This window comes from Medicago truncatula, chromosome 4, assembly GCF_003473485.1.
Source record: "Medicago truncatula cultivar Jemalong A17 chromosome 4, MtrunA17r5.0-ANR, whole genome shotgun sequence".
Classification (NCBI taxonomy): Eukaryota; Viridiplantae; Streptophyta; class Magnoliopsida; order Fabales; family Fabaceae; genus Medicago; species Medicago truncatula.
In genome coordinates, this window is record NC_053045.1 from 34,885,693 (window position 1) to 34,911,838 (window position 26,146).

At 33.0% G+C, this 26,146-nt stretch overlaps 4 protein-coding genes across 7 annotated transcripts; 2 read left to right on the forward strand and 2 right to left on the reverse strand.

Moving 5' to 3' along the window:
- Positions 1-881: 881 nt before the first annotated feature.
- On the forward strand, positions 882-3,888 carry LOC11445369 (uncharacterized). Its single transcript, XM_003606946.3, has one exon. It carries the CDS (start codon positions 1,371-1,373, stop codon positions 3,561-3,563), a length of 2,193 nt encoding a protein of 730 aa, XP_003606994.1. The 5' UTR covers positions 882-1,370; the 3' UTR covers positions 3,564-3,888.
- Positions 3,889-4,488: 600 nt separating this feature from the next.
- On the reverse strand, positions 4,489-7,378 carry LOC11444337 (uncharacterized). 4 transcript variants are annotated; one of them, XM_024781120.2, is made up of 5 exons: positions 7,193-7,378; positions 5,778-5,872; positions 5,305-5,396; positions 5,075-5,196; positions 4,489-4,963 (listed from the first exon to the last, which is right to left on the reverse strand). In XM_024781120.2, exons 2-5 carry the CDS (start codon positions 5,863-5,865, stop codon positions 4,654-4,656), a joined length of 612 nt encoding a protein of 203 aa, XP_024636888.1. In that variant the 5' UTR covers positions 5,866-5,872; positions 7,193-7,378; the 3' UTR covers positions 4,489-4,653. The 4 variants fall into 4 exon arrangements, with proteins under 4 accessions (XP_024636888.1, XP_024636887.1, XP_024636886.1 ...); XM_024781119.2 differs by having other exon boundaries at positions 7,188-7,378; XM_024781118.2 differs by having other exon boundaries at positions 5,763-5,872; positions 7,193-7,377.
- Positions 7,379-12,256: 4,878 nt separating this feature from the next.
- LOC11444338 (probable cysteine protease RD19B) lies at positions 12,257-14,300 on the forward strand. Its single transcript, XM_003606950.4, has 4 exons — positions 12,257-12,765; positions 12,864-12,983; positions 13,458-13,704; positions 13,802-14,300. The coding sequence occupies exons 1-4, from the start codon at positions 12,319-12,321 to the stop codon at positions 14,074-14,076; spliced, it is 1,089 nt and encodes a 362-aa protein (XP_003606998.1). The 5' UTR covers positions 12,257-12,318; the 3' UTR covers positions 14,077-14,300.
- Positions 14,301-14,787: 487 nt separating this feature from the next.
- Positions 14,788-25,367, reverse strand: LOC11440569 (V-type proton ATPase subunit a3). Its single transcript, XM_003606952.4, has 18 exons — positions 25,045-25,367; positions 24,272-24,316; positions 23,365-23,484; positions 23,176-23,283; positions 21,931-22,041; positions 21,659-21,832; positions 20,834-20,971; positions 19,929-20,036; positions 19,335-19,442; positions 19,063-19,211; positions 17,924-18,077; positions 17,093-17,253; positions 16,790-16,996; positions 16,418-16,601; positions 16,190-16,273; positions 15,908-16,101; positions 15,685-15,744; positions 14,788-15,314 (listed from the first exon to the last, which is right to left on the reverse strand). The coding sequence occupies exons 1-18, from the start codon at positions 25,195-25,197 to the stop codon at positions 15,104-15,106; spliced, it is 2,469 nt and encodes an 822-aa protein (XP_003607000.1). The 5' UTR covers positions 25,198-25,367; the 3' UTR covers positions 14,788-15,103.
- Positions 25,368-26,146: the final 779 nt, after the last annotated feature.

Below are 26,146 nucleotides of genomic sequence, written 5' to 3' on the forward strand. Positions count from 1 at the left end.
CTATCATTAATGAAATTAAAAGAATTGGGAAAGGAGAAAACAATAAATAGTACAATACAAAATAAAACATCAATGCTTCATTTTTATTGTAAAATGATATATAAAATGAGACAAATAGTTTTGTTATCAAATGGAAAAGAAGGAGAAAAATAAGACACAAAAAAGAAAAAGGCTAAAGCCTAAGTGTGATGGTTCCTTAGACATTAGCAAGAACACAAGAAGAATAGCCTGGAGGACAATAAATCCACAACTTGAAAGAATCTTTGGAAGAAGATGTGAATAGCTACTCAATCTTCTATTTCATTACCCTCTCTCAACTTATGATAAAACACAATTGATGGATCATATTATTTGTTTAAGAGAAAATTTATTCTTTCAGATATTACTTCATCCGGTCACTATTATAAGAAAAAAAATTACTTTTTAAGTCTATTGAATGACTGATGTATATGATTTATAATATATCAATTATTCAATGAACCGTAAAATTAACTTTTTCTCTTCTTATAATAAGCTTATAATAAAGACTGGAGATTGATAAGAAAAATACACAGTAGGATGCACGGTATTCCCTCAATTTATTATTATCATTGAAGCATTTCTATTAAGAGCATTATTTTAGTCATAAATAAATACAAACACATTATCATTTGACAAATTACTTACCATCATTACACAATAATTATAAGCCTACACTTTAGAGCTGTAGTATATAATACTCCTCTATTTTAAGCAATTAAATGGAAGGCAAAAACAGTTGAGTCAATTTCTTGAACCAAAGGGTTGCCTTAATATAACTTGATTGCCATTAAACAGCAGTATGCCGTAGTAAGAGAAAAATGTATTATTGTATTCATCAATCAACTAGAAAAGGCCTCAAGGTTTTCATTATCCAAATCAAGAGGGTAGTTCAGTCATTTGGATATTGATGATGAGTTGTGGAATCAAAAAAAGGCACAATCTTGTGATGTTTTGTTAGCTAATAGCAACAATATTATGTTTTAAATATAAGAAACAAGTCACAAGCAAATGAAGTATTTCCATGTTACATATATTAATAATGCTCCAACATAAAGGGTCACTAAACCCTCTGGTTAGTACATGTCAGCATGAAACATTCAAATTTCATCATATACCAAACAACAATTGAGAATAAGAAAAAAGACAGCCTATGCAAACAAAGCAAAATAAACCAAGAGAGAATGTTTCTGGTTGTTTTGGTTTCATTGCCTCTTCTCTTGGCAATGTGAACTTCCTATGAAAGCAAAAACATTAGAGTGTTTCTTCTTCTAGTGATTGAACTCCATAGAAAGGAAAACCAATTTTGATTCCAAAATCCTACATATTATAAATTTGTTTTTCGTTTCGATATGGTTGAAAGAAGGGTTTGCAGTGAGCTTGGTATCCAAGCTGATCGTGTTAAATCTGACAAGGGCAGAGGAACTGATGGGGTGAAAAAAATGAAAAAGTCGAATTCAATTAAGCTTTCGGATTTGGAGGCTCTTCAATCACAACCTCCAAGGAGGAGTGTATCTCGATCAAGAAAGTTGTTACCACTTCATGTTCCAACCACTGAGTCTTTGCAGAGAAGGTCACCAAATTACATGAAGCATATCAGCAGTTCAGATGCAAAAAAGGAGCTAGTACCGGTGAGTCTTCAGAATAACCAATTTGGTTCAGATGCTAAGAATCTACCACAGAAGTGTTTGAGTAATTCAAAATCCAGTTCTCTGTCTAGCAGAAAAACTGCAAAAACTATGTCAAGATCATCTAGTGTGAATTTGGTTAGAATATTAACGAAGGCTTCTAATTTAAAGCCAAGTACAACTTGTATGCAAAAATCTACCACAGCAGCGCTGCGTGCAGATATTAATGCACCATGCAGAGCTACTTGCTCTTCAAATTTAAAAGATGCCAAGTTCCCTGCACACCTCTTGCTTAATCCTGGAACTTCGATCATGAAGATTTGTCCATCTACATATTGTTCTCTCAATGGCAATCAACATGCTCCTTTGCCTCAATTTAATTGCATCATGTCAGCAAAGAATGACCTTTTGAAGACTCGGAAGAGTATAAAGATGGAAGTGCCTCGAAGACTGAAGGTGCCTTGTGAGATAAGGAAGGATTTTGATATTGAGCAGATTGTCTTTGATGAAGTTGATGCCATGGAAAGGGAAAAGGCATACGAAATGGGAAGATCGGACACTGTCAAACACCTTGAGGATCCAGAAGGTGTCAAGTTTGCAATGGAGGGGAATGGCAACATAGCAGATGAGAAATGTGTCTATCATGTAACTCCATGTTTGCCTTGTGGTGATCTCACCAAGTCTGAGATGAATCCCAAGGTGGAATTCAAAAACTACTTTGACATTTCTGAAATTGAAGCAGATACCGAGGAAAGCATTCACCAAGAACCAAAGGCTATAGATACGGACAAAAACCACCAACCTAACTGGTTTCATGAAGAAATATGTACAGGAAGCTACTGTGGTGATGTAAGCTCTGATGGGGAACAAATGGAGAATAATGAATTGGGCGATTCTGATTCCCAAGGTTTTGAGGAACAGTTTTGTCCAGTCAACCATAAAAAGGATATTGGTTCTTCTGTCATCACATGGGAGACAGACTCAAAATACAAGTCCTTATCAGAGGGTCCTCATCGCAATATATTTGAAACGTCGCTAGATGACATTCTTAGCAACCATTATGTGGACATTATGGTTGAAAAATCACTGCAAGGTAACAAGGAAAAAAATACATCTTTTGATGCACAACCTCGGGTCCAGGAAAGCACAAATAGAAGCATACAAACTGACTACCTGTCCAACGACACAGATCATGAGTATGACCAATCTTATTTGGAAGAGGAAAAATTTCAGTGTTTGACAAACACAGAAGATAATGATAGAGAAAATGAAAAACATGTGGAAAATGAGGCTGGTTGTGCCTCAATGATACTTAATGGAGATACAATTGACAATAGTGATGGTCACGGGATCTGTGAAACCTGCAAGATTGAAGAGAGCCGTGAAGATAGCAACACAAACCTAGAGAATAAGGACACAGAAATTCACCAAAGGAACCAAATTCCCTCAACTGATGTGCCTGAAGAGATCACCATTATTTTTCCGGACCAGCTATTACTGGAGGAAGATCAATTTGCTGCTACTATGTTCCAGACTAAAAGCTGCATAGGTGGTGAAGAGCGAAACACAAGCAATAAGTGGCAATGGCCAACTATGAACAAGAGACCTATGCAAGATGTTGAGGAAATGAGAAAGATCAACCCAAGAAAGCCAAATTTCCTGCCCTTGGTTTCTGATCGAGAACCAGAGAAGGTTGAACTGAAGCATCAGATGATGGATGATAGAAAAAATGCAGAGGAATGGATGCTTGATTTTTCACTCAGAAAAGCTGTCACTAAACTTGCTCCAGCCAGGAAAAAGAAGGTTGCATTGCTTGTTGAAGCTTTTGAAACAGTAATGTCAACATCAAAATGTGAAACTCATAGGAGAAACAATTTGTGCTTCGCTCATGCAAGAACTGTTCAAGCTTGTATCTGATGCATGCTATAATAACCAGGTCGCAGAGGAGTAAGCACACCAAGAGAATGCCAATCTTCAGAAACAATTTGCAAGCCTATTACAACAAATAACTTGTTTAACATCTCCTTTCTGAATCATGGAGAACATTCAGCTTGCAGAATTAAGGGAGAGAGACGTAAGAATGGGACTTGTGGTTGGTTTCCACTAAGGTTTGTGGATTTTATCCTCCAATTTGTTATTTGTATTATGGTGTTTTAATTTATATAAGTTGTATTTGATCCACCGGTACTTTCATGTTATAATATAAGGGGCACTCATGCTCCTGATCAGTTAATTTATTCTATATATGCCTTACATACTTTTGTTTTTATTTTTCTTCTATGGTTCATCATCAAAAAATAATAGAAACACTGAAATACAACTAGTGAATTGTTGTCTTTAATGACAAATTATATACCAATGAAAGAATCTATAGAAAGTGAAAAATGAAAAATATGACAGTATCCAGCTTTTGTTACTCAGATTCTGGTTCACGTATATTTGCAGCTAGAAAATATAAACCGTAGAGATCGATAAATAACAAGCCTTTTTTCCAAAAGTCAATATTATTCATGACAAGAAGCTTGATGTGATGATGTGAAGTCAACAACATAAACAATATCTTATCGAAATATTAAAAAACGAAAAAAAAATGAAAAATCAACATGATAATGAACTACAGTGAGAATATAGTTTAAACTACAGCTCAGAATACAAATTACAAATGAATTTCAGCTTGTTTTGCTGAGTTCAGCTGTGTTTAAATTAAGCAGAGATTACAATTGGAACAATATTTGTTTATTTGATGATTTTGGGGTAAAAAGTAAGAGCTAACAAAAATTATGTTTCTACTATTTAAGATTAAATGATTACCGCTAAGGTCAAGAAAAAGGTAAACGAACACTTGATTGTATAAAAAATCTGGCTTTCATTACCAAAAATGAGTTTTTAAATGTAACTCAATTACAATAACTTGTTTTTATAATCATGCAAATGGAAGATATTTTCCACAAGAAGCCTTTACCATTCTAAGCTAAAGTGTTTTAAATACAATACAAGGTATCACCGTCTATTTTGGTTCAGGTAAATGACTGTCAATTGCAGGGGAATCACTTATCAAAGATTCAAGTTGCCCATGATACTTTATCAGAGGAGAGTTATGTGAAGTTTGCTGCTGCAAACTTACTGTGTCGGAACTAACATCCCCGTGCTCATTTTGTTTCAAAGCTTCTTGTGCTTTGTAGTCTTCGTGAAACAACCTAAGAGCATCTGTTGTCGACAAAGATTGCACTGATTCATACAGCCCTTGAAATTCATTTCTCTTTTCTAGTGTTTCAACCAACTTCTCTTTTAACTGATCTGGAAGATTAGCAAAAGCGCTTCAACCAAAAAATGAAAAAGAAAATAATCAAAAATAAATTAGTGAGCCAGTAACAGTATCAAATTCAATTAAACTGCATAATCATCTTTATGTATTCTGTCTCAAATACCTGGATGCACCTCTTACAACACCCCAGCTATAACCAGCACAGACTGATTGTTTAAAACCAATATTGAATCCCTCTTGTGCAGAAGCTTCCTTTGCTGCTATAAGACCTTCTCGATACCCACTCTAAAGCATGTGAAGAATGAAAATTACTAGCTAATCATTCTATAGAACTAAAATATTCATAACTAAAATAAGGAAAATGAATTATAAATTATTGATTGTCAAAAATACCGTATGGAACTGGTCACGCCTCCTTTGCCACTCCCTGTCCAAATCTGACACCTTGTCATCAGAATCATCCCAGAAAGAATCATCACCACAATCTGAAAGCAACATACAATTAGAAGCCTTAAAGCAAAAACCCTGAAAAACCAATTTCAATACTTTGTATAAAACCGGAAATTCCAGACAAAGATGCATCTGTTTAATCTAAAAAAGAATTAAAAAAAAAAATTGTTTGTAGACAAAGTGACAAATCCACCTGAAACTCACACACACAACTGTGATGTTACGGGTTCGAATCCGGGTGAAAGTGTCTAACCTAACAATATCGGCATTGCCAATTGAGCCAGGCCTAACGGACTAACCCAAGCTAATTCCAATCTCAATAGAATATTACACCCTTTGTATATTATAGACAAAAACAATTCATTTTCCATATCAAATTCATTGATAAAGAATCTTATTACCGTTTAATTTATCACCTTGATCATCAGCCAGATTTGAACTTAATTCTAATTTTGAGACTTTTAAACTCTCAGCATAAAGCTCTTCAGCAAGCTTACCCTCCATCTGAATTCTGCAATACAATACACACCAAACTACAATCAATAATCTTACCCCGGGACTATAACTAACCAAGTTAAACCAGGCATAGTAAAAAGGCATTTCAATTTTCAAATTTCAATAAATTTTCTACTTAACTCTAAAAATTAATTAATTCTGTGCAAATTCACAAAATTGATAGTTTATGCTCACAGTCGCAAGAAATATTATTATATCAATATGATTATTATAGAACTGCTCAATCCATAATATAACAAATTAAAAGTTTGAGTAGCATCACTATAGAGCATAGTTAAACATAAATTAATTAATGAAACACGTTCAATTATAGGTGAAAGGTGGAATTTAATTTAACAAAAAAATAGAGCAGTAGTATTCGAAACATTTTGCAGAAACAAACAATGAAACGAAATTAGCAGGGCAAAAAAGGAAAATCAGATGCAATAAAAAAAAACATACAAGGTGCAAGAAAGAAGAATAAGAGATGAGATTTGTTTGTAACGGGGCTTTTTCTGTTTTGCTATTTCTTCCAGATTTCAGTATAGTGTGATCGAGTTTTATTGTTGATTTTTTGGACCTAATGATTGTAACCTAAAAGCCCATAAGAAAACTTGTTGGGCCTATTGGGCTTTTCCTCACATTACACCTAAACAATAGTACTCATTGATCGCAAACAGATAATTCGATATATGAGAAAACTGTTATACTTCAATTTCAACTCTAGACATTTCCTGACAATATGGAGACAAATACTCTAATCATGAATAAAAGGATGTAGTAATAACATCACTGCATAACATATTCATGTAATAGGCACTTGGATAAAACTTAACTTAAACTTAACTTACAGAAAAATAAGAGTATATGGTAAATACATGGTAAGCACAAAAGACTTGAATTAAGAAGGTTAAAAACATGAGCTCAAAAGACTAGTTGAAAAAAACCATGAAATTTAGTACTATTTTTTACTAATGATTATAACATGTACAAAGATTGGTATGCAATTTTGGAAAACCATGCACAATTAGGCTGCTAAATATGATCAATTAAACCCATTTCTTAGTTAATTCTGCTGTTGGATGGCAGACATATAACAAATGCATATGTCAATAAGATCATATAAGCATACCAATATTGTACAACTCATTAATCATACCAACAATCTTTTTATGAACAAACTTTACAGTTTAATGACAAGAGTGTCAACAAGAATGCATACATGCATTGAACATCAATTGGAGAAACCCTAAAACAATTCCTAATCCCCAATACTGAAACCCTAAAACAATCAATTGGAGAAGGAAGAAAAAATTGGAGAATCGACTTACCTTACCTTATTTGATAACAAGAGGTGAGAGGAAGAGTGAGCTTCTGGAGCAAGTGACTCCGGCGAGCTTGTGAATGGTGGATGAAGTGAGCGTAAGTGAACCACCGGTTCCGGCGATTCTCGGCCTGGAGGAAAGAAGAAGCGTGAGTGGACAACAACGGTGTAGAGAAGAAAAGGGTAGAGATAAAACAAGTCTGTTTGGTATTTATCTACCACACGTAACAAAGGCTAATTTTGTAATTTTTTAAGCTTAAAGAGATACAGTCAGGGATAGCAAAAAGGGTCGACCTGCCCCACCCCGTCGATAACCTGTCTAAAAAGGGGCAGAGTTGGGTGGGCGAAATTCATATGTAGGGTTGAAAATCTCACCCCAACCCGTTTTATGGCGGGCCAACGGGTTGGCGAGCTGACCCGTTTTATGTCACGTGTCACTTCCACATTCATTCTCATGATCGGGTTTAAAATTTTTATCATTTTCGTCTAGATCGAGTTTAAAGAAAAAGAAAGAACGAAGAATTAAAAGAATGGTTCAAAATTTAAGATAAGAACAAAAATTGTATGTATTCACAAAAAAACTACATGGATAGAAACGAAAAACAGGTGTTTTGTTTAACGCCTCCTTTTATACAATGCGGAATTGATGACCTACGTTTAAATTAATCAGAATTCTTTGGATTTGAATAAAAAAAACAACTTTGCTGACAATTATTTGTTTGGTCAGAAGAGTCCTCCAAATATTTTAATCTTGTATTGGTAATCATTTTCAAGATTTTTATAAATAGAGAAAAGAGGATAGGCTCAATTCGATAATAAAGATAGGGAAATTTCCTATTAAGGAATTGATTGTGAGAGCCAAATGAATTGAAAGATTCATGTTTGGTTCTGGAAGAGATCATAGACATTTTTAAATAAATGCAAAGAGAATCTACTTTCATTAAGTGATTTAATAGATAATTGAAAACAGATAATCTTGAAAACTATTCAAAATTCAGAATAACTACGGGAAGCAGCCGTTGAACAGCTGGAGAAAGTCTGGGCCCGCTTAAGGAAAGTAGAAACGGAAGCGGATCGATTTCGAGTGAATGGTTATTCCGAGATAGAACGAGAAAAATTGAATTTAATTAATTCAATTTATACAACTTTGGAACAATTCGAAAATTACACAAATGAAACGATTCATTTTGAACAACAAAGGAAGATTAATCAAGTGCAACAGAGGGTTTTGAGCACAAATAAAGGAATTTTGTATTGATATCACAACAAATTATTTCTTTTCATGTATATTTTCTTCTTCTTCCTATCTAGCGTATATATGTATATATATATCAACAAACTATATACATTACATTGATATTTTCTTTTCTTTTTTCTTTTCATATTCAATGTTTTTGTCTTTCACATTTGTTTTGAATAGATTTTACTTTTGAATAATATTTATTTAATTTTATATAAATATATCAATGTACATTTTTTTAATGATTTTATAATATTATGTTTTTTATTTAAATAAATTTATTATTTTTTGAATTTTCTAAATATTTTATTCATTATTTTTTATCTAGCATAAATATCTCAACAAACTAAATATATTATATATTTTTGTTTTTCTTTTTGTTATATCTTATCTTTTAAAACATATTTTTTATAATTTTTTAAATTATCTGTTACTTCTTTTTATTTATCTTTTAGCATCATATTCCAATTCAAGCTTTAACTATAAATCTAGGTTCCTTTTATTTATTTCCATTTTTTTAATGTTGTTTTATTTTACTTTATCATAGTTTATTTCAATATAAATTTATTATTTTTCAAATTTTAGTATATTTTATTTATTATTTTTTATGTAACATAATTGTCTCAACAAACTACATATATCATATCTTTTTCTTTCTTTTAAATGTTTTTGTTATATTTTATCTTTTAAACCTATCTTTTTAAATTACTTAAATTAGGACTTAAGTCCCGCTGCCAGCATAATTCCTTGTTTCTCCAAAACAAAGTCAATTAGTTGAACATTGACTTAAATAAACTTATTACAGACAACATTTTAAAAAAAATATATAATTCATAAACTTTGAACTTCGTATAATGTTTGAACTTTGTATAACAAAATCATAAACTTTGGCAACAAACAAAATTATAAACTTTTTAAGTCCCATTAAATCTCATGAATAAGCATTCTATTTTTTATTTTTTTTGGTCAGACATGAATAAGCATTCTAATTCTACCCATTATGAGGGAATATAATGGTCTAATATCCAATTTTGAATCTAAAAATAATACAGGTTTTTAAATATCACATTTTTTTCACAAGTCAAAAAAATTATTTTTGTATATAAGAAAACGAGCTATTCAATTTTTGTACTGTATATTTGTATTAGAGAATATAACATAATATTATTTTTTGGTTACATAACATAATGAACTTAAATACAATTTTTTAATTTTAAAAAATAAACAATGTTAATAGTATGATGTAAGTTTTATAGTGCACAAAGATATCAATTTCACAATCTAAAATATTTATTTTGCATAAAAATAATAGATGTACAATAAGCATTTCATCGTGACTTTCATAATGCATTGACAATTAGAAATCAAGAATTAAGCTGCGGAACTTAAGTCCAGTGGGAGTAATTTTTCTTCTTTTCAACGGCACTAAAATCACGTTGGTTGTCATCGAACGTGAAATAATTCGCGCTAGTTTTACTCAAGATAAAACCAGTTTGATAACAACCGTCGAAGGATCTTTCAATTGATGCCTCTAAAGCAATTTTGATTGGAGTAAATAGACAATTATTCTCTTGAAATTATAAATTTTGTTAATTACTCCTGAAATTAACAAAATTTCAATTACCGCATAAAATTTCACAACGTTAATCAATTTATCCCCTCTGTCAAATTTTTCTGTTATATTATTTTTTTTAAAGGCAAATAATTAACAGTTAAATATTAAAGCTAACTATTAATTTTGGAGTTTGAGAAAACTACATGCATATATAAATCAAAATAGGTTTATACCGGTTTGCTTTTCCCATAGTTTTTTTTTTAAAAAAATTGGGAAGGGAAAAATGCGTATTTTCTAAAGTGACAATAATGATTATTTTTACAACAGTCCTGAGAGATTCACACTCATCATTTTGAGTTTGTCAGGCTTAGGCTTAGCATGAGTAACAATAAGGAGAAACAAAGTCACAATTAAGGAGTGTGCACCACCTTCACAAGACAAGAACAAGATTAGTACATAATTAGATGTGAACTAATTTTCCTGTATAAAACATGACAAAAAACCTTTTTTCATTTGATACTAAAACAAGCCAAGAACCTTGGAGCATAACTCACACTTCATAGAATAATATAAAGGCTTTCCATTTCTCAGATAGTTCACATGGTCTAAGATTTAAGGTCTATGCATTTTCCTCTGATATGACATGCAATGTAAAAAAGAAAGGACAAAACCTCAAATTAGTTCATATTTTTAAGATGATATCATTCATTCACTTTTCCATATTAAATTTAATAAATTAATCATCAAGGAAATCATTATGTTACATTTCTATCATATTTTCCCCCAAATTAATAAATAAAAAAGAACAACAATAGCTCTCATTACACATAAAAAAAATATAAATTTTCAAGTTCGGTGGTATTTTGCACATAAGTGCAAAACTTCAATGGGTATTTGCAAAACGTCATGTTCACTAACAGAAAAATTTGATGGAGGGGGTAAATTGATTAACGTTGAAATTCAGGGGGGTAATTGAAGTTTTATTAATTCCAAAAGAGTAATTGACGAAACTTACGATTTCGGTGATTCTAAGGTGAGGGTTCTACCAAATCCTTCACCGGTGGACCACCTTGAATAACAATTAGGAGCCACTTGATTAATTGAGTGTACGAATCTAATTATACACTATACACACACTAGACCACACATCTTTTTTAACTTCTCTTCTATCTGCTTATTAAAAATAAACTTCTCCTCTCTCCCAAACCTTCATACCCATCATCATATATCCCTTCCCTCCTCCTTTTCTCGCACAATTATATTTTATGCGATCATATGCAAACGTTTCCTTCTTGGGTTTCATTGTATCATACCTCTTGATTTTTCTTTATTTGTATATTCATTTTATCCTGCTTGAGTTTCATATGCAAACGTTTCCTGCTTGAATAATGCAAATGGGTTCTTTAATTCATTTTACTGTAAAAGAAATAAATTAGAGTGAGCAATGCTTTTATTTCTATCTTTCAATTCTTAGTTCAAAAGCCCTGCTATAAATGATAATTGTGTTTCTTATAAAAATTTAAAACTTCTTGTTTCAGGAAGAAAAAAACTTGTAAACAAAAATTATCGCAGGCAAAATCTTGATAAAATGGTGTGATTGAAAATGGCCATGGACGAAACGCTTAGCATAAAATAGTGTGATGACTGTGTTATGATTATAATTGTTCTAAAAAAATTAAGATAGTGAATCAAAAGAGAAAATCAAATAAATAAATAATCATATTTGTATGCAAAATAAACAAAAACAAAGGATCTTGTTCGTGGACATGCCCATGGGTGGTTTTAGTGAGAGTAGAAAGGACATAAGAGACGAGATAGTAAATATATAGAGGGGTAATCTAGTGTATGTAGTGTATAATAGGATATGTTAACTTGATTAATCTAATTGTTGTTTATAGTGGTCCACCGGTGAGGGATTTGATAGAACCCTCACCTTAGAATTCACCTACGATTTTAGGGAGTAATTGCTATTTATTCATTTTGAAACAAAATCCTCAATTTATACCTCTTAACACGTTTGTTGTTATTTTCGCTAGTTATATGTGAGAATGAGCAATTTTGATTGGGAAAGCAATTTTCTAACCTAACAGTAAAGGAAAATCCTAACTATCAGTTTCTTATAACCGTCATTCAAATTTGAACGAACAAAACCCACGTGTCATTTATCTATTTGTTACCAAACCTTACCTCTCTCCTAAGTAATCGATAGCGCGTACTCAATTCAATCTTAATCTTTTTTACTTTTTTTAATTCCTTACGTACCGCAAGTGCAACCTCTATATAATAGAAACTCACACCTTTCCTTATTCTATTCTGCGATTTTCTATATCCTATCCTCAAGTCATGGATCATCGCACTCTTCTTCTCTTCGTCGTTCTTTTCATCTTCTCCGTCTCGGCATTCTCCACGCCCGACGAAGGAGAAGATCCAATAATCCGTCAGGTGGTAGACGAAGAAGGAGTGCGGTTGGGAGCAGAGCATCACTTTAACCTATTTAAACATAAGTTTGGGAAGGTTTATTCTTCCAAGGATGAACATGATTACAGGTTTAAAATCTTCAAGTCTAATCTGAACCGTGCTAAGAGGCATCAATTGATGGATCCTTCGGCGGTTCACGGTGTTACAAGATTCTCCGATCTTACCCCGAGAGAGTTTCGTAAGAGCGTTTTGGGATTGAGAGGGGTGGGGTTGCCGAAAGATGCTAATGCAGCCCCGATTCTTCCGACAGATAATCTTCCCAAGGATTTTGATTGGAGAGAGAAAGGAGCCGTTACTGCCGTTAAAAATCAGGTATTGTTTCTAATTGTGATTATGATTATTATTTGTTTATTATTATTGTTTCGTTTTAAAAAAAAAATGTTTGTGTTGGGTTTGTGATCATGAATTAGGGCTCTTGTGGATCATGCTGGAGTTTCAGCACAACCGGTGCACTTGAAGGTGCTCACTTTCTGTCGACCGGAAAACTTGTCAGTCTTAGCGAGCAACAACTTGTTGATTGTGATCATGAGGTTTTTTCTTCGTTTCCTATTTTCCCTTTTGTAATTAATAATATATCTGATAAGGAATTATTATGATAATGATTATAATTGTGATTGTCATACTGCATTTTGTAAAGAACTTTATTTGATAGGTGTTGCGTTTTCTCAAATTAATTAATCTTTCATAGGAAAACAAGTAACAAAAATAACATTTAGTAACCAAACTCTATTAGATATTGCATGAGGTTCGACTTAAGGAGTCTCTGCAGTTGCGCATCGACAATGACTTGTAGGAAATAAGACAAAAACACGTATAATAAGCAAATTTGAAACATGATTAGGTCATATGAATTTGTTTTAGTAATTGGACATATTTCATATTAGTTAATCTTTACAGAATCATTTATTGGGAAATGCTAACTTGTAGTATTTGGGACTTTATAGCAAGTTATATTATTATATGTTATCTAAATTGGTTTGGATTGGATTTACTTTTATGTATAGTGTGATCCTGAGCAACCAGGTTCTTGTGATGCCGGGTGCAATGGTGGTCTAATGAATAGTGCTTTTGAGTACATTTTAAAATCCGGTGGGGTGATGCGCGAAGAAGACTATCCTTATTCTGGTACTGATCGTGGATCATGCAAGTTTGACAAGAAAAAAATTGCAGCATCAGTAGCAAATTTCAGTGTTGTTTCACTTGATGAAGACCAGATTGCCGCTAATCTTGTCAAGAACGGTCCTCTTGCTAGTAAGGACTTAACAATTTGTATTCTTTTGTTTAGTTATAATTATCGAATTCAAATGCAGATATTGATTCTTGTAAATTTCAATGTGCACAAATGCAGTTGCCTTGAATGCCGTATATATGCAAACGTACGTTGGAGGAGTATCATGTCCATACATATGCTCAAAGAGACTAGATCATGGAGTGTTACTGGTGGGATATGGATCTGGAGCCTATTCGCCTATTAGGTTGAAGGAGAAGCCATATTGGATAATTAAAAACTCATGGGGTGAGACTTGGGGAGAAAATGGATACTATAAAATATGCAGGGGACGAAATATCTGCGGAGTGGACTCTATGGTTTCTACTGTGGCTGCCGTTCATACTACTACCTAGTAGTTTGCTTTTCCATGATGTCTGTATATTCTGTTTATTTTATATTGTGGAAAACCATGAATTGTTGCCAGTATTGGACAAGAATTGCTCTTCATTGCAAAGTGTTATATGATTCTATTTTGAAAGCGGGTCTTCTTCTCGCAATGAAACTGCTTTTGTTTCAGCTTTTTTATGTTTATTTCACTTTTTTGAAACACATAACTAGAACACGAGGGAATTTGGAATTTTGGCTCATTATATTACTCATAAGGTGACAATGATGAGAATTATTGCATCATTATTTTATCAGAATTTTTGCTCACGATTTTTTTTTTTGTTTTCAAATTCAGCATGAAATGATGACGCATTATATTTTCTAGAACTATTTTATACCGACAATAAACTGTCACCTTGGAGTGTGTAATGACTTGAAAGTTGAAACAAACAACCCCACGAGCTTATTGATAAATCTACAAAATAAAATAAATAAAAATTATATTTATAAGGATGGATGAAAATAGTGAAATTGATTTTTTTTTTTCCTAATACTTCATGAATATTTATAATATTTTATCATAAGACTTTGTTCCAATGCCACGAGGAGAAGTAAAGTCAAGGACACGACTTGGCGTTGATACCCAGCAAATATACTTTTACTTCTGAAGGGTACGAAATCATTTTCAACGTAATGCAAATTAAAGACATCATTATAACACAATTTTTCCTAAAATATAAATAAAATAAATAAAAATATCACTTTATTTTGTGAGTAATAATTATTACAGTTGGCCAATATTGCCTTGTAACCTTTTTTTAAACACAACACCTGCCTAGTAGTCGATAGAAAGTCATTTCCCTAACTGGGATATATTTATTCCCTAAACGGATAAATAGACAAGGTACGGCATGATGTTGGAAGAAAAAGCTCCAAGGATTCCACCATATACAATACCGCGGATACAAATCAGGTAGTCACAGACTAGTTACAGCAAATGAAAGAATCAATACAAGTTCGAAGCTATATAACTCCACACTTATTTATCTGTTTTCAAAGCATCTCATCCTCTTCGTCCAGCAATGAGAACGAGAAAGGGAGAAACAAGTAGCCATCGCCCTCGTAAAATTTGTTTTGGTACTCCACCCAGTGAAGACGCAATGCATGCAAGAAGGCACTCAGAGTTTCCATGACAAGTAACACTCCAACAGTAGCGAAAATGAAAACAATGAGACCCACTATCAGGATAACCACATTATTGTACCTGCAACATCAGACAGAGCAATTACAAATCATTCCCCACATTAATTATCATCACAAACTACTGTCAAATCTTAGGGAAAACAGATTGGTACTAGAGAATGAACAATGAGCATCAACAACCAGGGAGCCTCATGACAGATACTTAAGTAAGCCTACTGCATACCATTTTCATAACCCTTGACTTTTAAAAAAATAATACTAGTACATTTCAAAAAAGGCAGGGGAGTTTCTACAAATGGATGTTGTGCAATAGCCCATATGTTTTGAATAATTTTCATTGGCTCGCCGTGTGTTGAATGCTACCACTCGCCTTCAATAATCATATCATGAAACAAAAGAAAATGCAACAGAAATTTCTAAACTCCACATACCCCCATGCCATAAGCAGAACCTTCTCGTAGAATACACTTGATAACTCTGAATGAGCAAGACTGGTACAAAAAGGAAAACGTTAGTAAATATGCAGTTTAATGCATAAAACAGATATATAGGTAAACAGATAAACAAAAATCATGCGAGGTTCCAATCGTGTATCTCTTGCAGGGCTCCCGCGTTATTAATAGAATAGAACACTTGTGCCAGTTATAGACATACCTAAGGGCCCACAGACGAAGGTAAGAAGCTGTATTAGATACTGCTCCAAGTACAAATTCTATAGTGTGTATAAGTTGATGTACAAAAATTTCACTGAACTCAAATTCCCCATGACCATGGGAATCATGATTTGACTCCACTTGCAAGCTCTCCTCTGTGTTTGGAAGTGGTGCGTAGGATTCATCCCCGTGCCTCTGAAGTAACATAAATATTAGATTGAGAACAAAATGAAAGTTCCAGGAAAGAACAAATGGAAAACTTAAATAACAAAAGCAAGCATACAGCTTCATGTTGCTTCTTCAAAATAAAGGGTTTTGGCAACAGCATCCAGGGCACAGCAACACCAGCCAGAAGCAAAAGCACAAGCTGATACAAACAGAACATAGCATGTAAATACTATTCATTTAGTGTTGTAAAAAAAAAAAAAAAAAAAAGCATTTTTCTTATAGGAAAACAGCATTTAAAAGTTTTTTTTTTTTGGGGGAGGGGGGATTTGGGGAGCTAACCAACCTGAACATTTTTCTGACCAGCAAAGAGTTGGTTCTCGCCCAAATCATCGGTTGGGCTCAGAAACATGTAGATCATTACATGGTACAAATCGGCTTGAGAACCCGTGCACCACTTCACAATAATAAGAAGGGATAGGTACCCGAATAGACTATTGAGAAATATCACTTGGGGGATAAATTGGAACCTGAAAAAGTGAAACATTGAAATAAAATATATATATACATTAATTTATAAAATATGTAAGCAATTTCAGAGTAATAGACTGGCCTCTGTGATGATTGCACATGACAATAACTGTGCAAAATTACATTGGAAAATTTTCAAACATGTTTCCCAAAATAAATGGTATGATTCGAATACATATTAACTTACCATACATTAACGTTGTTTTTGAAGAACTTGGCATTGCAATAGCTCATTATAATTCCAAGGTTCATTTGAGCAACACCAAGAAGAATTGACATTTTCATTTTCAATGAGTTCAGGAATGGTAATTCACTACGTGTACCATGCCATACAGGATCCACTCCAAAAGGGTAAGTAGGACCCGCTTTAATCAGCCCTATTGTTGTAGAATCCCTGCATCAAAAAGAGTGTGAATAAAAGAACAGTAACTAAATTTCTAATAGCATAAAAGGATAATGTTAAATTTATAAATTAAGGGATTTGATTCACCTGCAAGAATCGTCGCGACACACATATGCAGAGGGACCGAAGAGTTCGAATGGGACAGAAAAGAACTCATTATAGATCAGGCCAGTGTAGATTGAGAAGAGTGACATCAAGAAAATAACATAACGACCTCCAAAAGTCATTGCCGTGATGTCATCAAGCTTCTGTTTTCACCCAAAGATTCCATATTAGAAGACTGTTTTAAACACACAACATAAACGAGGCTACCTAAGGTTTTTCATTAATCAACAAGGAAATGTTTCTAGAAATGTCAATTGAATTCAGACCGGAATTAAATGGGTCTGGGTCCAAGCCGCCTAAATTTTTTAGACATAGGCTTAGTTGCTAAAGCACCTCAGCCATTTAATAGGTCAATTCTGTTTTATAATTAGGATTTAGAAGATTTTTGCATATTTTTGGGGTTGCATGAGATGTTACACAAGAGTATTTTGAAAAGAAAAAAATACATAGTTAATTTTAGCATTATTATTTTTACTAATTCCTAAAAGACATTAAAGGGAAAATATACTCCATTTGACAAAAATACATGCAACAGATCAGGGTACATAGGCATCCATCCATTGGATATGCCTAGGCACTAAGTTGATATCTACGACGGTTTTGATTTCAAATCAGGGTCCTTTTCTTATATGTGAGTACGGAAATGAGTGCTCTAGAGTACCCTATCCCAACCCTGCCCATTGTCCTCCCTGAATACTCATACATTTTCTGGAAAGGTGGAGATGATCTACTTAATTTTCTCCAATGAAGTACAGAATCTAGCCTTTTTGTATTTTTTAAAAGGACGGATTTACAATGCAAACTAAAGAGTACCTGGCTAGAAAGTTTCTTCTCCCTGATTATGAAATATAGAGCTGCCAGCAGTAAACATATTCCATGCCCCCAATCACCAAACATAACGGCGAAAAGAAATGGAAAGGTAACTACAGTGAACACAGTAGGATTTGCCTCTTGATACTTAGCAACCCTGAAATGCTCATAAAATATTCAAAATATAAGATTCATGTCTATCAAAAACAGAAGTAAAAGCAAATAATAAACCAAATTCATTATTTGCTGAGATAATTGCAACATCCCCTACCTCAATAATAAAACAGAGGTAGGACATAGGGATGCAGTGCAGCAGACTATCTTTTGATTACTATGGTTAAAAAATAAAACACTTTAATGGGGGGGGGGGGGTATAAGACATGAACTTAACAGGTTTCAAATATTGTACAAGACATATTCAAACTATTTTGAGTATTATCCTGTGGCTGTTAATAAAATTATTTCAGTTTGCTTCTGACATATTCAACTCAACCTAGTAATTTACTGCTAATTTGCTATGCAGTGCTGGACAAAGTGGAGTCAACAATATGGCTTCAACTTTGTTTAAATGTGTAAAATTCATAATTATATTTGAGACATGAAACATTAAATGTAAACAAATTTATTTATAAATTAAATTTTCTTGAGAGTGGAATCAAAATCAAATCTAATGAAACAACAGGAGATGTTATATAAGTAAATAACTGAAAAACAAAAAATACTTAAACTCAAAATGGGATGGATAACCAACATTAGTGGTGCAAGAGTAAGGATCCCACCCCCACAGTATCACTTCTTGTATGGGAACGACGAAAATGGATGACTGCAAAAATGACTGATCTACCCATATGTTGATCATGACCATTAGCTATAAACATCATTTTTGTACTATATGAAGATCCATACACTCGATATAATAGGATAAGATAGTATATTCTATCCAATCATACTTATCATGACCACCAAACGAGCCCTATATACTAGCACAATGAACATACAGGGCAAACATATTACAAAAATGTGATCATGTAAACAATATGTCTGTTGCACTGCACAAATTATATTATAATTAAGTAGGCTTCCTGTTTCCATTCCACAAGCACAATACAGATAAAGGGAAAACAAGTAAGAACAATACTCACCCATATGAGTCTATAATTCCTTGATACGAAGATGTAAATTTGTTTGTGCGAAAGTAGGTAGGTGGTGACTCCCTGGTATGCAAAACTTGCAAAATGGCACTGACCTGAGAGTTAGAGTCCTTTGCAGCCCGCTTTAATGCATCCTGGACCTGAAATATCAAAGTAACATGCTCCCAAAAGTCATTTCACAGTAACCATAAAGGCAGTATTACCACTGGCTAGACAAAATGAAAATCAATTATGAAACAATGAAATGCAGGAACAACAAATACCTGGTGTGTTGCAAAAACAGGACTCCACCCCTCAGCCACAAGACATTTTTTCGTTACATCCAGGCTTAGCATGTTAAGGGTATGGTGAATGGATTTTTCCTTCCTCACCTATGAGTTTTAAAAATGTTGTCAAGACTAAAGAAATTAATCATTTAAAGCCGACAGAAGAAAAATATTTTTCTACAACTAATTTTTACCCCCTCCACAATGAGTTGTCACGTTTATATATAAAAAAAAAAATGTCCAAAAATGAATGTGATTTTTAGTTTTCTATGTGATATTAATTATTTTTTTCAAACCGTACCCTCTAATTAATAATTTTTTCCCAATTGTACCCTCTAATAATTTAATATTATGTGCATCACTCCCAAATTATTAAATTCCACTTTGTATTTATGATAATGGTGAATACATCAATCGTTAATAAGGATAATTTGATAAAATTACTATCCTCTTTCTTTAATTTATAACATTATCATGTAAGACGGAGGCACTATATTGGAGAATGAAAGAAATGTGATGAAAAGTAAGTGGTCAGACTACGTTCATTAGGCGCATAACACAGAATATTGTTAGTTTATTTTTTTGACATACCAAAAGATTCCATTGCTCGAATTGAGTCCCAATATTTTCCAGCAAGTTAACTCGGTGCGAAAGTCCAGCGTCTATGGTGGTCTTCAATTCTGCAAGCTTTCCAGAAACCTGCAGGTCCATTTGTTAAAACTGTTTAGTCACGTAGCCAAAGTTTAAAGCTGCAAAAACAAATAAAGGATACAACAACAACAACCAAGCCTTATCCCACTAAGTGGGGATGAGGCTTCTGCAAGCAACTTAGCCAGATAAATGTCATTGTTACACATAACAAACTGAAAAGATAATGCTATCTGCAAGCAACTATATTGATTGATATTATTTCTCAACAATCCATTTCAATGGTACAAATCATTTAAAAAACACAAAATCAGGGCAACTCAACTCTCGAGGAAAAAATATTTAAATATTACAATCAGTCCATCAGAAATTGCTCAGATTAATTCAGCACATACAATAACATGACTATGCTTGGAAACAGAAAAACTAGCCTGTGTAAACAAACAATCAATAAGACATTAAAAGTAGTCAAGTACACAGTATTCACAATAGGCAAGGACGGTCATGGAAGACATATTTAAGGAAATAATTCATAACTATCCTCTCTTGGCCCATCAAGGGCCACAGCTGAGGTTAATCTTCAGTGCTACAAGGGTACTTTTTCATGAAGGGTACTCCATGTCAAGGTCAATATTACTAAACCATATCCCTCACTCCCACAATAGAAATGTAAGACATGCTTATCCATCCTTAACCTAGAAATTTATATCTATTTGGTTCCAAGCAATCGATACATATGTACTGCTGTAAAGTAGTAGTACAGCAGAAGCTTGGGATAAAAAGTCAGGGTGGCATGGGGGCAGATAAAGAAGCTTTTCCTAAAGAGAAATAACAACCAATATGCATACCTCCGAAATCATTTGAGCTTGTTTTCCAAGTTCCTCAGCAAACGGGTATCGATTAGCACCAAAGGCGTCACATATTTTCAGAATCTTGGCTTTCACTTTTTCACCGGCATAAAAGACGACAAAAACATTTTTCTCAGTCTGCAGGTCAACATCCATATGTGAGTAAAGAATAGAACACAAAACTAGAGAATATATTGCAAAAGGCAAAAATTTATTCAAAAGAAAATGAAGAACTCATTATTATGTTTCAATAGAAAACACAGATTTATAGGTACAGTGTCATATAGCCAGTTTTCGTATTAAAATTAGAGATTAAAATTTATCACTCAATGATCACCTCCATCTCAAATTTTTCAATTCCAACAGGCCCATGACACAGTTATATCAATTGGTCGTTAAATACAATTAGAATTCCCCAAATACAGTATAATTGAAGAACTTGATGCCTGATTTAATTTTCAACTGAAACTTAAATATTAATAGAGTACGCAGTTAATAAAAGTGCAGGGCAAGCTGTGATTTATGTGTGTACAATATGTCATCAATAGAAAACATCGGCCAACAAACCTAAGTAATTAGACCAACAATAACCCTGTATCTGGTCTGTTTTATAAAATAATATATGATAGCATCAATCATGGATACATACTAACAATTTCACCACTGAATGCATCCAAACTAATTTGCCTCTTGACAAGATTTCAATATGGTCTACCTAATAGCTAAAATGAAAATGACAGTACATGAACGTTAAAAATGGTCTGCAACAGCAGAACTCAATATTTTTCATTAATCTATCTAGACAGGGGGGACACAAGTAAGAACCTTTTCTCCAGAAACAGGGTCTGTGACCGGATCCTCAACAGCAGTCTGCCTCAAAAATACATTGCCTCTAGTAGCACGAAATAAGATTCTCTCAAATGCCATGGACTTTTCCCTGGGAACAAGACCTGCTAAAAACCCCAACTTAACTGGCTTTGATGAATCACCTGATAATTCCTTTAAAACAAAACAAATTACAGGATTAGATTCATTAAATTAAGGTTGTCCAACATTATACTAGAAAAAAGTTAGATATGAGCAGGTAGGATATCTACTTGGTCCTGTAATAAAGGTGCTTCCATAGATTCCCCACTCAGTTGGCGTGATTCATATTCTCTTTGCTGCTCAATGGCACGGCTTTGAGCTGAGTGGAAAAAGTCACCAGCCTGAAAAGGGGGAACACTATTCATTGATTAACCTGCCATAAATAAGATTTGTATATCTAAAAGACTAAGACTTCAATTCTATAAAATCGCAAGTATACAATTTTAAACCATATGCACTTCTTATATTTGGAGTGGATATATTAAATTTTAGCATCCAAAGAAGTATTGAGAATATTTACTTATCTAAGAGATTTGGCAGCACCCAAATCAATATACAGAAACAATCAGGTAGAATCAGATTATATTATAAGCACTATTCAATCTTTAGTGTCCTTTTTTAGCTTGCAGAAATACAAGCCTTGGCACATTGTCAACTCCATTTTGCCTTTTATCAGTCCTAGCTTCAGACAACCATGCAAGAATTACTTACGTGGAATTTATCTTGAACACATCAATTTAAACAAGAATTGGGGGTATCGTAAATTAAGAAGCCCACAAGCAAGCTTGTGGAAATAAATTGAGTTTGACTTAGGACTACAAAGGGCAGAAGAAATAAATGTTTGAAAGTGACTCAAAATAAATGTTTGAAAGTGACTCAATTAAGCATATTTGATTTTGCTCAACTTCAACAAAAGAAAGGGAGCCTTGGTAAATTGCTCTTATGGAATTGGGAGGTCATAGGTAATGGCCTTTAGTAAAGACCCACATTGACATCGATCCTTCCTTGAACCTCGTCATGGCATGAGCTTTGTGGCACCAGGTTGCCCTTTCTTTTTTACAAAAATAGTTTTACCGCGACTATCTCTTTCTGCAGTATTTTGGTTATAAGCTTTTGTGGATACAAAGTAAGACAATCTACACTCACAATGGGTGAAAGTGAAACTTATATATTCTAGTTCAACATTGATAAGAGATGCAGATAACTGTTCTCAATTTTCATTTTTCCGATGAAATTAAAGAAAAGTCATCAACCTACTCTTTTTTTCTGTTACTTGACATAAATATACATCTTGAAAGGTCACAGTAACAATCCGGGCCACTTAAAAAACAATCAGGCTAAACGCATACTTAAGAAAACAATCAGGCTAAATGCATGAAGCAGCATATAATTACCATTTCTCTCTCTAAATTATGCATAATATTTGGATAAAAGACACATAGTGATTTGTGGTATACGTAGAGAACAGACTGTACCTTCTGCAGAACAAGCTTATACTCAACAAGTTCATTGTATGTGCGTTGCAACTTTTCACCATTTGCATTCATCTCAGTTAACTCTGACTCGATTTCTGTAAGTTTTATCTATTACAAGCACACAATATGTCAACTTACAAAATAAATTAAAAGGGGAAAACAACCTTGTCAGTAAATGTATTTGCATACCTCAATGTCATCGATGTTCACGTCAGACTGTGTTGTGGAACCTTTTGGTGAAACACCTGCCTTAAACATTTGCTCCTTGAAAAAACGCAATTTACGAGCCATCTCTCCACATCTTTTAATCTTCACAAGGATCAACATTTGTCCACCAAACATATTTAAAAACAAAATATCAATATTTTTTTGTAAAAAAACAAAAATCATTGAAATGTAGAACAGAAAATACAGAGAGTTTGGAAGACAACATATCCTCCTTAATGCAAGAACAAATCACAAAAGCAAAAGAAAACATCAATGTTGAAAAGCTATCCAATTCCTCATATCTATTTGGGAAACCTCCTTAAAAAGAACTTGTACTTTACACCAAATAGATGACAAGTACTTATGCCATATCAGCTCAGTTGTTGTGCCAAATAAACTTACTTAAAAATACAAATTATGCTCCAACCATACATGAATATATGCAGCAAAGCAAAACTCCAAATTTTAGTAATGTGTAAGAAATAATAACTCGAAAAAAGAAAAGAAAAAAAAAACAAGCTGTCCACTATCCATTAAGAAGGATCTCTCTACCCTCTCATCTCTGCTACTACCTTGTTCATTATTCCTATAGAGAACTCTTGGAACCATAATAAAAAGAATATGATTATAAAGTGTGCAACCTAAAGGCAAAATGGAATGTCATTTTAAAATACCAAAGCTATGCCCAAGACCAGAGCTGACAAAAAAAAAATTAAATTTAAGAACATTTCCGCATAAAGAGTTGGCATGGGTCGACAGATTACTAATTCACTTCCAAAAGGTTTTGTAAGAAAGCAAGATGTCAATGTAGTGCAGACAAATCATTATATTTAGGTTCCAGAAACAAGCAAAAGAATAAGTGACTTATGATAGCGGAAAAAAAGCGCACCTGAGCTGCATAAGTACGTTGAAAAGGGCTCTTCTCTGAATTAAGCTGAAAATATCATAAGAAAGAACACATTACGCTTAGAAAAACCTCAAAATCCAGCTCATCACCACGCTTCAATTTAGATAAATTAAAATAACAGGACCACATGATTCGTTGCTGGAAATTTCATGCTTGCATTACATATTCTATGCAGTCCTATTTAAATCTATCAAATACAAACATAAACCTAAGAACAAAAAAAACATATATAAAAAAAGTGAAACAACAGTGTGATGCAAAATTAAGATCGTGGACTATGAAAATTCAATTATCAAAGACTATTTTCAATTTTTCACCAACGATTTGAAAAGCACCACGATGAAGTTGGATGAAGTAATCAATTATCATAAAAAAAACATCATAATTAAGCTTTCACATACGCCAATTAAGTACAACAGAGCGCAATAACAATATGATGCGAAATTAAGATCTTCAATTTGAAAATCGTATGATCAAAGACTATTTTCATCGAACCACAATGAAGTTCAATGAACTAATCAATTCAAATGAAAAACATGATAATTAAGATTTCACATAAACCAATTACGTACACGTGAAAAACAAGTGGCAGCTTAATCAGATCAAAAAAATAAGCCGATTAATAAAAAATATGAAACAAGCAATCGAAAAGGATCAATAAACAGAACAATGAATACTAATCAGAAAGTAGAAGCAATTAAGAAGAAAATAAAATCGAAAACGAAGTAGAGAAGGGTTTATGGATGAATACTAACATCTTTGAACTGAAGGAGGCCAAGGTCACCGAGATATGAAACGGTGCAGTGAGCGGATTCCATGGGAATGATGAGCTGAATGAGTTGCATAGGTTCGGAACGGAATAGATCCATCGGAGGACAACAACCACCTCCACGCGCAACCTCTCCCATGATGATGATGATTGATGATTCAGATAAGACGAAGGAACGAGGAGGCCAATATCGATCTCAGTTTAAATCAACTATAGGCCTCAGAGACAGGCACGTTCTTCCTTCGTCTTCTTCCTCTTTCTCTCTCTATATTATTTTCTTTTCGCTGTTGATCAGATTTTTTTTGTTGATCAGATTGATTGATTTTATTTTTTATTTTTATCTAGCACCAAAATTAACAATATTTTATTACTTAAATTATTTAAATAAAAAAATTGACAAGTTTTTTAAATAATTATTAATAAGAAAATAAAATTAAAAAAGTCATTAAAATGGGGAGAACATCACAATAGTAGGAACAAGAAAATTTTAGCCCCTACATTTGTTAAAAAAAATAAGAAATTTAGCCCCTACTAGAAACAATATTTTTATCTTCTTTGTCAAAAATATTTATCATAATATATGCCAAAATTAATAGCATTCCATATATACAATTAAGTAAAATAATCGTTAATAATAACAAAACAAAAATAGTGATTAGAGTTTCACATTTAAAGTAATTAAAAGAGAAATTTAGGATTCAAACTTTGAACGGTGTATATACTATCAACTTTTTTTTATCAATTACATCTATCGTTATCAACCGAAATATGCCAACAATATAACAAAATTGTTTTTAACTTGGCTCTTCTCTCAACCTCAGATTAATAGTGCATGTTCATCTTGTAAAAAATATAATGCATGTTCATTGTATGTATGTATTTTAGAAGAAAAAAAAAATGTGCATTGACCAGATGTGTTTTTAAAATTATAATTTAATTCTAAATTATTTTCTTTGATAAAATGAATAAATTTTAAAACTAATTTTTATTTATATTTAGTTAAAAAAACACGAATTTTTATTATGAAAAAAATATACAATAACAGTTAAATTGAAGATTCGAGATTTGAGCTCCATTAATATTATTGG

Coding starts and splice junctions, on each gene's coding strand:
- LOC11440569 (XM_003606952.4), bottom strand. CDS start 25,197: ATGGGAGAGGTTGCGCGTGGAGGTGGTTGTTGTCCTCCGATGGATCTA. Junction 22,042..23,175: donor ATAAGCTTGTTCTGCAGAAG/GTACAGTCTGTT, acceptor CCCCCTTTTCAG/GCTGGTGACTTTTTCCACTC. Junction 17,254..17,923: donor AGAAGAAACTTTCTAGCCAG/GTACTCTTTAGT, acceptor GGGTGAAAACAG/AAGCTTGATGACATCACGGC.
- LOC11445369 (XM_003606946.3), top strand. CDS start 1,371: ATGGTTGAAAGAAGGGTTTGCAGTGAGCTTGGTATCCAAGCTGATCGT.
- LOC11444338 (XM_003606950.4), top strand. CDS start 12,319: ATGGATCATCGCACTCTTCTTCTCTTCGTCGTTCTTTTCATCTTCTCC. Junction 12,766..12,863: donor TTACTGCCGTTAAAAATCAG/GTATTGTTTCTA, acceptor ATCATGAATTAG/GGCTCTTGTGGATCATGCTG. Junction 13,705..13,801: donor CAAGAACGGTCCTCTTGCTA/GTAAGGACTTAA, acceptor GCACAAATGCAG/TTGCCTTGAATGCCGTATAT.
- LOC11444337 (XM_024781118.2), bottom strand. CDS start 5,865: ATGGAGGGTAAGCTTGCTGAAGAGCTTTATGCTGAGAGTTTAAAAGTC. Junction 5,197..5,304: donor GGCGTGACCAGTTCCATACG/GTATTTTTGACA, acceptor CACATGCTTTAG/AGTGGGTATCGAGAAGGTCT. Junction 4,964..5,074: donor GTTGTAAGAGGTGCATCCAG/GTATTTGAGACA, acceptor TTTTGGTTGAAG/CGCTTTTGCTAATCTTCCAG.